Genomic DNA, 13314 nt, shown 5'->3' with positions numbered 1-13314 from the left:
TTAAATAATTATACTAAGGAAAATTAAAAGGGCAAAAACCATCAGTTGTTCACGAAACAATTACATGCCACAGTGATATTCTATATAATGTAATCTTCATTAGTCATGTTTTATGCTTTCATCAGACATGGAAATCACTAGTAAATTCAATATTTTGTTGGCCTTCCCTAATTGCAGTTGAGAGCAAGATGCTAAGCCACCATCTGTCAACTGCTGTTCACCTGCTGTTTGTTAGGCCATTTCAGAGAGTAGTTCAGAGTCAATCATAATAGCTCTGGAATTAAGTATAGGTCAAACTAAACAAGATGGCAGATTTCCTTCCCTAAAAGACATTAGAGAGTCATTTTTTTTTAATATAAATGACAAATGTCTCATGGTATGATTACAAAGTCTAGCTTTCAATTCCAAATTTATTAGTTAATTGTACTGAAATTTCACTAACTGCTGTGATCATGCCAAAGTGTTAGTCAAGACCGGAGGATAATCGGTTCAGTGATATTACCACTATGCTACTGACCCCATAATAACTCTGCCTAGAATTAACTAACTAAAATGTGAACATGCAGAGCAATTTTCTGATCATATGAGGTAGTTAATATCTGCTTATTCTACTATACAGTTCTGCCTAATTTAACTCCTGTGAACAAAATGTATAAAGGCAAATATCCTAACTTCAATAATATACTGTAGTTTAAATATATATTTCCAAAGGTTAACCAAAACAGATTTTAAAACAGCTCAACATCTCAAAAATTTTGAAATGGAAGCCTTGCTTTTGCTGACAAGCTGCAAATAAACAATAAACGTTCTTCTATAATATGAAAGTTTGTACTTTTCGTGGCCATTCTCTCAAATTCTGTTATTGATAAATGCATAAAGATACATTGAGAACTGTTAATTCTGACAGACACTGCATACTTTTAGGAAATAAAAACTAATTATTTGTAGCATCTTCAATTTGGGATATCCTAAGCTCATGAAAGGCGCAAAATAAATGCAAGTGGATGACATTCAAGCATTTACGATCGATAAATATTTAAACTAAAACCAGATGTTTCAATGTTCAAAGTGGTGCTGCAAGCTATTTTACAAGAAAAGGCAGTGTTGTAGCAACATAAAATATAACAGACTGCTTAATAAAATAAATCAGTGTCTCCATGACGGTTTACCAGAGTAAAATAGAACAGTTGATGGAAGATGCACTAGACATTCCACTGTGGTACCGCTGTATAAGATTAACGGCATGACAGTGCTGTAGAATTGACTGAAAGCAGAAAAGGAATATTGCTAACCAAGTATGACAACTCAGCTGAGAAAAACGCTTTCAGATACAAATACCACTGAATATTTTGGAAATGACTGAAACATTTTTAAAAAGCTCACCCATCATGCATCACTGTGTCACTCGTGTACTGTACATACTTGCATTTAAGAAGGGAAATATAATGAAATGAACTTAAAATACAGTCATTTCCTGACCATTCTCATACAGAACACCCCACTTAATGTTTCTGTCAAGCAGAGTCAACCTGATCTGAATGTATTCTAAGGAGAACTCAACACAATCTTGTTCAGCCAGAAGTGCAAGATCAGCAATTCAAAGTCCATTGCTTCCTTTCCCAACAAAAGCTAATCCAATTAGAAATTACAGAGATGTGTTTATACATTTGACAGCAAAATCAGCTCAATCTGGAACACATGAAATGTCATGAAGCAGCTGAAAAGTTAGCAAACGACTACCCGTAAATAGATTAATGTAGTTGTTCAAGATGATGGGCATTATCCTGGATGACATTGACTGGTCTAAAATATTAATTGTCATCTTAAGTGATGACCAAAGATTTGATCAAAATTAAAAAGTATAATCAACTCCTTTCGGAAAATAAAAACCAACAGCTTGTATTTTGTAGAATTTCCTATGGAGAAAACATCTCAAAGCAATTCAAAGGGGAGTCATCAAGTAAAATTTCGCAATGAGCCAGGTGACCAAGTACCAAGTACAGATGGCCAAAAGCTTATTGAAAAAGGTAGCTTTGAGGTGACCCTTAAAGGTAGAAAGAACAGCAAAGAGGCAGGGCGGGTTGGAGAGGGAACTCCAGAACTTAGTGAAGACAGGTCTGAAAATAGTTAAGCCATTAAAATCAAAGAACTGGTGGAACACTGATCTCACCAAAACTTTGCAGGGTATGAGAAAATTTAAAGTTACGTGAGGCAGGAGCCATGGAGGGATTTGAAAACAAGGAGGAGAATTTTAAACTTGAGGCACACCTTACTTCAGTTATCAATAACTGGCCACTGAGTACAGGAATGATGGTTAAAAGGACTTGTTGAGAGTTAAGACACAGGAGGTGGAATCTTGGATTGCCTCATTTATGGGGAGGAGTTTTTGAATCTGGTGGGCCTGGCATGCATTGGAACAGTCAAGTCTAGAGGTACAAAATGAATAGATAAAGACTTCAGTAGATGATGAGTTGAGGGAGAGGAAAGCCAGGTGATGTTAGGGATGTTGTGGTGGACATGTGATTGGAAGTTGTTTTCAGATCAGCTCCGACACTTGACAAAGAGGGATGGCCAGTGAGTAGAGAACAACTTGAGGGATGGGAAGAATGGCTTTGGTTATCTCAATATTTAGTTATAGGAAAATTCTTTCACCCTAAACCCAAAGTCAAAAGAGCAACCTGACAATTTTAAGTCCATGATGGTGTCTAGATTAGAGTTAGTGATTCAGTATATCTGTGTGTCATTAGTCTACATGTGAAAACTGACATTTTCAGATGATGCCGCTTTGGACATATAGATGAGAAATAGAGAGACAGATCTTTAGTGCATTACAGCAAATACCACTCGAATGAAAAGAGATTGTAGATGGTTCTCTGACAGGATGGATAAAAATGAAATCTGACTAATGAAGTTGAGTGACAATGGAGAGGTGTTGAAGGAGGTTTTATGGTCAATGATAGAAAATGAAGAAGTCAGGATGAGAAGGAAAAAAAATTGCTGGAGAAACAGATATGGTGTTTTAAGTCTCTTTGTCAGAAATGTTCTGACAGGGCTTTAAAGTCCTGCCCCCATCTGCACTTCAATCCACTTATCTCTAAATCTTTATTGTCAGTTGGCAGAACAACATTTACACAGACTTAGATTCTTCTGAAAAGTTTAAAAAGCTATTCTATAATAGTCCTTGTTATTACTGCAATGTAAATAAAAAACTAAAACCAGTTAATATTGATGGCAATGTCCGTTAATAACCCCTTTCAACTCCACTTACCACTGTCTCCAAAGTGGAGTCGACATAGCGCCCAATCAGTCTGAGAGGCTCTGTGAGAAGACACTACATATACTGTAAATGCAATATTTTATCATTACAGTCAGTGTCGAAGCTCTTCACTAGGCTTATCCATACATTGCTTGCCTCACATGAGCAGTTATACAGTTTTATTTCCTCAATGCTGAGTTTAGGTCCACTTAAACTCAGTGGACGTAGTTCTGTCCTCCCAATCTCTCTCTTTATCTGCCAAATTATCTGCCCACCAGAAATAATTCTAACTTCATGTCAATAACAGAGCAGACTGTCTAGGCTAACTTATTTTGTTCAAAGAATACTCACCAGTTTTCATTGCAGCATCTACGTAGCCTTCATAAAGCTGACGCTGTGCGAGCAGGAAGAAGTGATATGCCTCAGCCCCACGCCAAGCATTATCAATAATACGATTATCTGACAAAGAAGCATCTTCTTCAAGTAACCCAGCTAGAGCTGTTGTAGCCTGAAACAACACACAAGAAATATAGCACACAATATTGCACACAGTATCCTTCAATCTTCTCTTGGGTGCAGGTTGATGTGCTGGAAATTTCCAATATTTTGGATTTATGATAAAATCTGTCAATTCATTTTAGGAATTGGAATGTGGCCTGGAAACAAACCAATGATAAATATCTAAGCACATCTTCAGAATATTAAACATTATAGATTTGTAAGGAATCATTCTTACATCTAAATTTCTAACATGCGAGTTTTATTTTTGAATTACACCTATTTACTTCACCAATGTGTCAGTTTTTAAGTCTGTACACTGTACATACACTGAACTGGCTTAGTCAGGTTGTGTAGAATGGGAGAGATGATTCCCACCCATAATAATTATCTAATGGCATGCTGAAAGAATGACCTGAGGCATTTGTTATGTGCTTGGAAGAGTGCTGAGCTCAGAACAGGGCATCCTGCTCAACCTGGTTCTTCAAAAACTTAATAATAAACCTCTGGCTGCCCTCTGGACCTTGACTCCTCTTTCCACTAGGTTGGCAGGTAGCTAAAATGACTCTTCCATGCAGTTATAATTGCAGTCGGACCCTGACCTTCAAACTTAGAGGAGCCCACAATCTTCCAGCTTTCTGCAGAACAGTGGGTGAAGGTTAAAAAAAAGTATAGCAAAATCCCATGGGTAATTTTAATTACCTGATTATTCAATTTCTACCCGAGGCAATTGAGTTAAAATACGCTCTTAATCTGTGTGCTCAAACATAAAGAATATTCCTTTAGGCACACTGAGGCCAATAGCCATGATATTGTATGGCTGTTGTAAGCATCTCACTATCTCTAGCTGAATAGGAGGTATAGTACGCAGTAAAAATATCAATGCTCTTTACTGAGAAAACCAAGTTAAAAATCACACTATATCAGATAATAGTCCAACAGGTTTATTTGGAAGCACTAGCTTTCAGAGCGTTGCTCTTTCATCAGGTGGTTGTGGAGCATAAGACCATAAGACACAGAATTTATAGCAAAAGATTACAGTGTCATGTGTCTGAATGATATATTGAACAAACCTGGATTATTGTTAAACCTTTCATTTTTTAGAATGGGTTGCAGGTTTCAATTCATTAATATGTAAATCTCAGAACTTCTTTTAAGTCACATTCTTGAGATAACTTGAGGTTTTATAAGAAAAGGTGACATCTCAGTTCAGACAACGTATTAAAGGTGTGAGGTTAGAATCTGTATGCCAATCTTGAGTCAGACTGGTTCTATTTCCAAAGTGGAATCTATAAAATATTATATGGATTGACTGCTTGCAGATTGTGCTTTTTTTGACTAAATTAGAACGTATCTGCAAATACAAATTCATTCAATAGACTTATATATGTGTGCGCGTGCAGGAGAGACAGAGAGAGAGTGTGCATGTGAGTGTGAGTGCATGTGAGAGAGTGTGTGTTTGTGTGTGTGAAAGCTTGGTAAAGTGTGCGTGTGAGTATGATGGAGAATGAGCCTGTGAGAGGGTGTGTGCGTAGGTCTGAGTGTGTGTGTGTGTGTGTTGGAGAGAGAGAGAAAATGTCTGCTTGAGTGTTTATGAAAGGAGGTCTGTGTGAGTACGTAAGAGAGTGTGTGTGTGTGTGTGTGTGTGTGTGTGTGTGTGTGTGTGTGTGTGTGTGTGTGTGTGTGTGTGTGTGTGTGTGTGTGTGTATGTGTATGTGTGTGTGTGTATGTGTGTGTGTGTGTGTGTGTGTATATAGTGTAGTGGGGTCATCTGTAGTGTAACATGAACCCAAAATCCTAGTTGAGGCCGTCCTCATGGGTACCAAACTCTGCTTGGCCACTTTGCGCTAATGCCTTTCCTGAACTCTGCTTGGAGGATAATCACCCAAAGATCTGAGGCCAAATGTCCCTGACCACTGAAATGTGAGGGTGATCCCACTACACTATACACTCTCACATACACACTTAAGTAGTCGTGCAGACCCTCTCTCATACACACATTCTCTCAAACAAACACACACACACACACACACACACACACACACACGTACGTCTATGGGATGAATTTGTATTTGCAGAATTATATTTGCAGATACATTCTATTTTGCTCAAAAAAGCACAATCTGCAGGCAGTCAATACAGGTAATATTTTAGAAATTCTATTTTGGAAATAGAACCAGTCTGACTCAAGAATGGATACCGACAGACTCTGACTTCACACCTTTAATGCGCAGTCTGAGCTGAGATGTCACCTTTTGTTATAAAATCTTAAATTATCTTGAGAAGGTGAAGGAGCAATGCTCTGAAAGCAAGTCCTTCCAAATAAACCTGACTATAACCTGGTGTTGTGTGATGTTTAACTAATCCACACCAGTCCAATACCGGCTCCTCCACATCATGAGAAAACTAAAACATATCAATTTTTAACAGCTACAGCTGTATATTTTAACTTACATTGGTGAAATTGGAACACTTGATCAGAGTTAAACATCAGCTTTTTTTATATGCAATACCTCTGATCGTCTGCCTTTCAATTTTGCTCTCTGAGTGTTCTTTATCTGTTCATGATAATCTTCCACAAGCAGTGCTGCCAGCACGTAAAGTTTCTTAACACGTAACGGCTTGGTTCTCTTTTTTGCTTCTTCTTCAGCAATCTAAATAAAATGACAAAATAGTTGATTTCAGGAAGAGAATATTCAAAAACCTTGTAGAATAGATAAACATAGTATAACTTTTAATCAACTCTGACATCTAACTCATTTTTTAGAAATAAAGAAAGAAATACCCTATGAATTATTTAAGACAAAATCACAAATAATAAATGGTGAGCAACACTAACTTGCTATTACTTTGACTAAGATTTGTCTACAAGCTTCCTGTGGCTTTTTGAACTGTGCCTGTGGTAATTAGAAAGCAGAAACAGTAAGGCACCACGTATAAGGGATCTGGCCCTTGTGTGAACAGGACAAATCTAGCAGTTTGAAGAATCTTTACTGAAACAAGCATGAGGCAACTTTTGACTGCTCTTTCAGATGCTGAAAAGCTTCTGTAAAGATGGGGTCTGGAGCTGTTATGGTGGTTTGTTCATGTTTAATACGACATGCCATTATAATAAAACAACTGAAGCTTATTTTGAAATGGTTGCTTGAAGAAAATTAAGAGACCTAATACCACCTCAATTACCTGCTGGTAGTCACTCACGCATATTCTGATGGATAGTGCTGACCCAATAGCCTATCCCAACAGACATTAGTAGATTCTGGATCACGCGGCATTGCTCAAAATTTCAAGCACTACTTAAAGACATTATCACATTTTACTTCTCACTTGCTCGAAGAATAGAGAGAACATTTAAAATTAATTGGGACACTTTGTAGGATACTTTGTCAAGATTTACCAATCTTAAACATTTATTCTGGAAATTATCTGCAGACTTCACCTCAACAAAGTGCTACTGTAGCTCACTGGATACCTAATATAACCACCAGGAGAGAAGATATCATGTGTACCTTCCTAAAGATTCTCCTTAATCTGCAGAAGGAATAGGTGGAGGACCCAAAATCAGGCAAAACAGTAAAACAACACCAGTTGCTAAAGAAGGTGAACACCATCTCTCAACTGCAGAAACAGAATATCTCTCCTCAGCTAAACCTCCTCCTCCAGTAGATGAAGTACTGAATTGAAAACATTTTCTTCTTTGTCCCTTACTATTCAGAAACTTGCCTCTTTGTGCTAGCCAGCATACCCTACAGTAACGATGGTGAGTGAAGACATATGCATTACTCAATGAAAATTCTACACATCAGAACCTAAATGTTAAAAATACAGATGCTCTTTAAATGCTCCCAAACAAATTCAATTTCTAGTATTCAGCAATTAGCACCAAAGTGTGAACCAAAACTAGACTTCAAACAGGTATTATTTTATTAGCACAGTATCTGATTTCATCCAGCTGTATTTATAGATAATGTTGCAATCAAATAGTGTAAAAGTCTTGGTATAGGTTAACTCATCAACATTTCTCACTGACAGTCAAATCAGTCATGAAATATTCAAAAGCAAATTCTGAAATCAACACTTAAAAACATTTTTGGGAATGAACGAAGGCCAAATATTTGCAGTAAATCATAATATACTGTGTCACAAGTGACACAATATTAAAAGGTTGCTAGTGAATTTAAAAAGAAATAAAACATTTTCATCCGTACCCTTTACAGGAGACATTAACTGAAAGAATGTCAGAGATTGACGGGGAGGAAGGAGAACATGAATCAAGTAAGTTCTGACATCGTGCAACTCCAAATCCTGTCAGCTGACAGTGCAATTGGGCTTGCATGTGATGTCACACACAACTAGGCACAGAGTCATGCAGCATGGAAAGAGGCCCTTTGGCCCAACTGGTCCATTCTAACCATGGTGCACACTAAGCTAGTTCCAATTGCCCATATTTGATCCATCTCCCCTAAACCCTTCCCATCCAAGTCTTTTTTTTTTAAGTGTCGCTATTGTACCTGTTTCAACCATTTTCTCTGGCAGTCCATTCCATACATGCCACACACTCTGCGTGAAGACGTTGCCCCTCAGATCATTCTTAAATCTTTCTCCTCTCACTTTAAACTATGCCTTCTAGTTTTCAATCCCACATCCCTGGGAAAAAGAGTATATGCATTCATCCTACCTATGCCACTCATGATTTTATACACCTCCATAAGGTCACCTCCCATTCTCCTACATTCCAAAGAATAACGTTCTATCCTGGCCAACCTCTCCCTATAACTCAGGCCTACTAGTCCTGGCAACATCCTCATAAATCTTCTTTGTACTCTTTCCAGTTTGATTATGTCTTTCCTACTACAGGGTGACCAAAACTGTACCCAACATTCCAAGTGTGGCCTCATCAGTGACTTATAAAACTGTAATATACTGTCCCAACTCTTATACCCTGTTGCAACTTTCACCCATAGCCTTTGATGACTTTAAGGCAAAGAACCATATCATGCATTTTCTAGTACACATTCAATGTTTTTACCTCAACTGCTTTCAATTCTACAGGCTCACAATCCTCATCTCAGTCCCAAATGGCCTACCCTGCATCCTTAGACTGTGGCCCCTAGTTCTTAACTCCCCAGTCATCAGGAACAATTACCCTGTCTATTCAAATTTTATTTTTTTTTAGATTCACCTCTCCTTCTAAATGCCAGGAAATAAAGATAATGTATGTATGTATCACTCCAAAATTTAACTAGATAATTAAAATATTGGATAGAAGTTGCAAAACCAACTGTAGAAAATCGCCTGCTGCTATACAGTTGGTTCTGCTATAACAGAGTAGTTCTGTTCTCATGCAATCCCATGTTATAAGCAAATCACTTAATAGCAGCACCATATAAACTAATGGGGCCGGGATCAATTTATAACCAATACATGCTTTAAAAGTTCACGCTTTAGAAATATTGTCCCTAATTCATCAATCGTATTACAGTGAATCTCCATTAACAAAAATACATGTTATAGCAGAACAACATGTACTTCTACTTTTAAATCTGAATAGTAGTTTTCATAAATTTCTATGCAAATATGCAGACAGATGTAAAATGCTTTACATGCCTCTATGAAATCCAAAGATATCCCCAGTTATGGAGAGAGTACTGCTGTACCTTAAACATGAGCTTTGCAGCATCAAGGAAATGATGGGCCTTTCGGTAAAGTTCAATTGCTTCCAAAGTTTTATTCTTCTCCAACAAATGAGATGCATACTTAGCCAAAAGGGATCCAATTTCTTTCATATTGTGATTCTTGGCCAATTCAACAGCTTTATTCCACTGGAATGTTTTGAGAAAATAGTCAAAATTAGTGATTGCATTAATATTGGTGAGAAGTAGTAACAATATTTAAATGATCCATTTCTAAAAGGGGCACATGATCAATAGTAAGTAGGGCATGTTCACAAGTCTTTAAATGTGGCAAAGTAAGTTTAAATAAAACTGTTAAAAGTTGTACAGAATTCTTTATTTTGTAAATATATGTATAGAATATAAAAGACAAAATACTGATCTTTATCAGTGAGACTCCAGCTGAAGTAATGTGGCCAATTCAGGGACCACACTTTAGGAAGATGTCTAAAGTTTAGAGAGAGACTACAGAAGAGGTTTAATAAAATTGCACCAGGGACGAAAGACTTCAGTTACGTAGACAGATCAGAGGAAATGAAGTTGCTCTCCCTAGGACAGTTAAGAGGAGCTTTGAGATAGGTGTTCAAAATCTTAAAGGGTTTACTGAGAAATTAGAGGGGTAAACAATCAGGTAAATGACAAATGAACCTGAAGTAACATGAGAAAATATTTGCAAAAGCATTGAGTCGTTATAGTAGGGAATGCACTGTCTACTATGTGATCAAGGCAGATTCAAATGTTACAGACAAAAGACAACTGGATGAATACTTGAAAAAGAACAAAATAATTTGCTAGCTTTCAAGCACTTCTTCCAAACAACCTGAACAGGTATAATAGGCTGAATGGTCTCTTTTTGTCAAATAATTCTACATTTCATTATGCTTGACCATGATGTAATCTGTATTTTAGTAACGGTGGTGTTTGACAGTTCATGTAGGAAGTTCAATATGTTGTAGCAACATGCAATTTTCCATGCATGTTGTCATCTGGAGCTATGGATGGTGATGGTAGAGACTCTAAATTTCTTACCATTGCATAACTGGCTAGGAATCTCCCCTGCTCTTACTGCCTGCCATTGGTATGCGATAGAAGAATTTACAGGTTTGTAGTCAATCTATTTGGTTATGTTTCAAATGCACCTTGTTTGCCACCATGTAAGATTCAATTCCAGAACATTTAGTCATGTCACAATATGTTTTCATTCCATTGTTTCAGAATTCATAAATAAAATGAAGAAACGCACTAAAAAGGTACTGTATTAAATTATATTTTTTTCTTTTTTAATATCCTACCTGATTCAGATGTATACAGGTCTCAACTGCAGCTTTAGCTTGGTTACATTTGAGGAATGCAGCGACAGCTTGCTCACACATACCCACAGTAACAAACATGTGGGCTATATCCTATACAAAAAAAGTCAAAGTATTCAAAATTCTGTTGTCAAAAAGTCTTAACTGTACAAAAGAACTACTATAGATCTAAATAACTGAAGAAAATTCCTTCTGACATCCAAGTGCTAGAGGAATTCTGAGTGGAAAGGGAGACAAAGACAAATCTTTCACTCTGAAAGCCTTGTTTTGTTCATCTTGCCAATAAGAAAATTCCAGAGATTTGCTTTATGTTTGGAATACGTGAACTTTACTTTAAAAGCTCAGTTCACAATAGTTCAACTTAATCCTGCTTGAAATTATTAGTGGGACGATTCTGAACCAGTGTCATGACTTAAAAATATATTGTTTAGCAGAAATAAATATCTAATAGCTGATGTAATTTACTTTTTAGTTATTGACAGGATGAGTGCATCATTGAACAGTCCATCATTTATTGACCATCCCCAAGAAGGTGGCGGATGGTGAGATGCCTTCTCTAACCATTGAAGTCCAAATACATTTGTACAGCCATAATGCTGTTAGGGAAGAAGTTCCAGGACTTTTTTTTCCCCCAATAACAGTGATATAGTTATATAAAGTCAGGATGGAGGAGTACTTGCAAATGGTGGTGTTCCCATGTATCTGCTGCCCTTATCTTCTGGATGGTACAGGTAGTGGTTTTGGAAGGTGCTATCTAAGGAGCCTTGGTGAGTTGATGCTGTGCATCTTGCTGATGGTGCACACTGGTGCCACTGTACATTGGTTGTGGAGGAAATGAATGTTAAACGAGTTAGACCAGGAAGCAATCCAACAGGCTGCATTTTCCTGGATGGTGTTGAGCTCTTGAGTGTTGTTGGGAGTTACACACATACAGGCACATGGAGACTGTTCCATCATGCTACTGACTTGATTTTGTAGATGGTTACCAGGAGATGTGTTACTCACTGCAAAATTAACAGCCTCCAACCTGTATTTGTAGCCATGATATTTATATAGCTGGTTCACTTCAGATTTTGATAAATGGCTATATCAGTACATTGAGCACAGGGGTTTTAGTGATAGTAATGTCATTGAATATGGCTGGTCACTGTGCAGCACAGATGTTACTTGCTGCTTAGGGTGTCATAAATGGTGATGTACATAGAGCAATCATTCACAACCATCCCCACTTACAACCTTATGCTGGCGGGAAGGTCATTATTAAAGCAGCTGAAGACAGGCGAGTCTGGACAATACATAAGGAACCCCTCTTTATGATATCTTGTGGCTTCGGTGATTGACCTCAACAACCACATCCATCTCCCTTTGTGCTAGGCTTGCCTCCAACTAAATGAAAGTTTTCTCTTCATTCCCATTGACTCCAATTTTGCTAGGGCTCCTTGAGTGTGACGTCAATCAAATGCTGCAATTGATGTAAAAGGAAGTGGCATCAGATCCCCTCATATACTGTGCTGGTCCAAACACAGACAAAAGCGCTGAAATGAGGTCCAGAGCTTAGTGAGCAGGTTAATGTCCAGTTGGTGCTGGATGACAGATTTTCGATAATACCTATCACTTTGCGGATGACTGGCATTAACTGAAGGGGTGGTAATTAGCCAGGTTGGATTTGTCCTGCTTTTTCTGGACAGAGTATTCTGGTCAATTTTCCATAATACCAGTTGCATGTCAGTGGGGTAAATGCTGCTGAAGGCCCACACACCTACATGGATGCCTAGCCTTGAATTGCTAGATATGTTTGATGTCTGTCTCATTTAGCAAACTGGTAGTACCACATAACATTATGGAGGGTACCCACAAACTGAAAACACGATGGTCACTCCTATTAATACCATCATGGACAGATGCATATGTTGCAGGTAGATTGGTAAGGACAAGGCCAAATACATTATTCTATTTTATGACTCCCTGACAATAAGGCATAGGAGCAGAAGTCAATCACTCTGCCCATTGGGTCTGCTCCACTATTAAATGAGATCATGCCTTATCTGATAATCATCAACATCACTTTCCTGCCTTTTCCCCATAACTCCTGATTACCTTAATTCAAATTCTCTCTATCTCAACATTGAATATTCTTAACAACTCATCTTTGAAAGCACTCTGTGGTTAAGAATTCCACAGATTCACTCGTCTCTGACAAAAGGCATTCTTTCTCATCTCTGTCTCAAACGGTTGACCGTCTACTCTGAGATTATGCCCTCTGGTTTGACACTCTCCCACAAATGGAAACAACCTCGCCACATCGTTAACTCTGCTTTCTCTCCACAGATGCTGCCTGACTTGTTGACTTTCTCCAGCAATTTTTGTTTTGGATGAAGATTTCTAGCGTGGACCTAATAGGTATGGTTGCAGTCTGGGCTGGCTGCCGAAAAGGCCAACAGCAAGAGCACTGGCAAAGTGAGAAAATAATAAATGCTATCATCCTGAGAGAGGAAGCAGGTTTGTGCTCTGTGAAAATCAATGTCACTTCTCTGAGGAGGCATGTCAGCAACAGTAGTAAACTACACATCTCTATGAC

The 13314-nt window shown here is 37.9% G+C and overlaps 1 protein-coding gene and 1 long non-coding RNA gene across 2 annotated transcripts in view; one reads left to right on the top strand and one right to left on the bottom strand.

Annotated features, from left to right (window-relative positions):
• Positions 1–13314, bottom strand: part of wdr35 (WD repeat domain 35) — a 102884-nt gene that overhangs the window by 7738 nt on the left and 81832 nt on the right. Inside the window, exons 22-25 of the mRNA XM_060853877.1 lie at positions 10719–10829; positions 9412–9576; positions 6268–6408; positions 3608–3764 (exon numbers count right to left, since the gene is read on the bottom strand). Coding sequence (XP_060709860.1) covers positions 3608–3764; positions 6268–6408; positions 9412–9576; positions 10719–10829 — 574 coding nt within the window. The remainder of the gene's footprint in view (positions 1–3607; positions 3765–6267; positions 6409–9411; positions 9577–10718; positions 10830–13314) is intronic.
• LOC132834835 (uncharacterized) overlaps positions 1–13314 on the top strand; it is a 27518-nt gene extending 14204 nt beyond the window's left edge. Inside the window, exons 2-3 of the long non-coding RNA XR_009647251.1 lie at positions 10642–10676; positions 13065–13314. This is a non-coding gene — a long non-coding RNA (uncharacterized LOC132834835). The remainder of the gene's footprint in view (positions 1–10641; positions 10677–13064) is intronic.

The sequence above is a fragment of the Hemiscyllium ocellatum genome, chromosome 3 (genome assembly GCF_020745735.1).
Source record: "Hemiscyllium ocellatum isolate sHemOce1 chromosome 3, sHemOce1.pat.X.cur, whole genome shotgun sequence".
Lineage (NCBI taxonomy): Eukaryota > Metazoa > Chordata > Chondrichthyes > Orectolobiformes > Hemiscylliidae > Hemiscyllium > Hemiscyllium ocellatum.
This window is presented reverse-complemented; position numbering and strand designations above follow the sequence as displayed.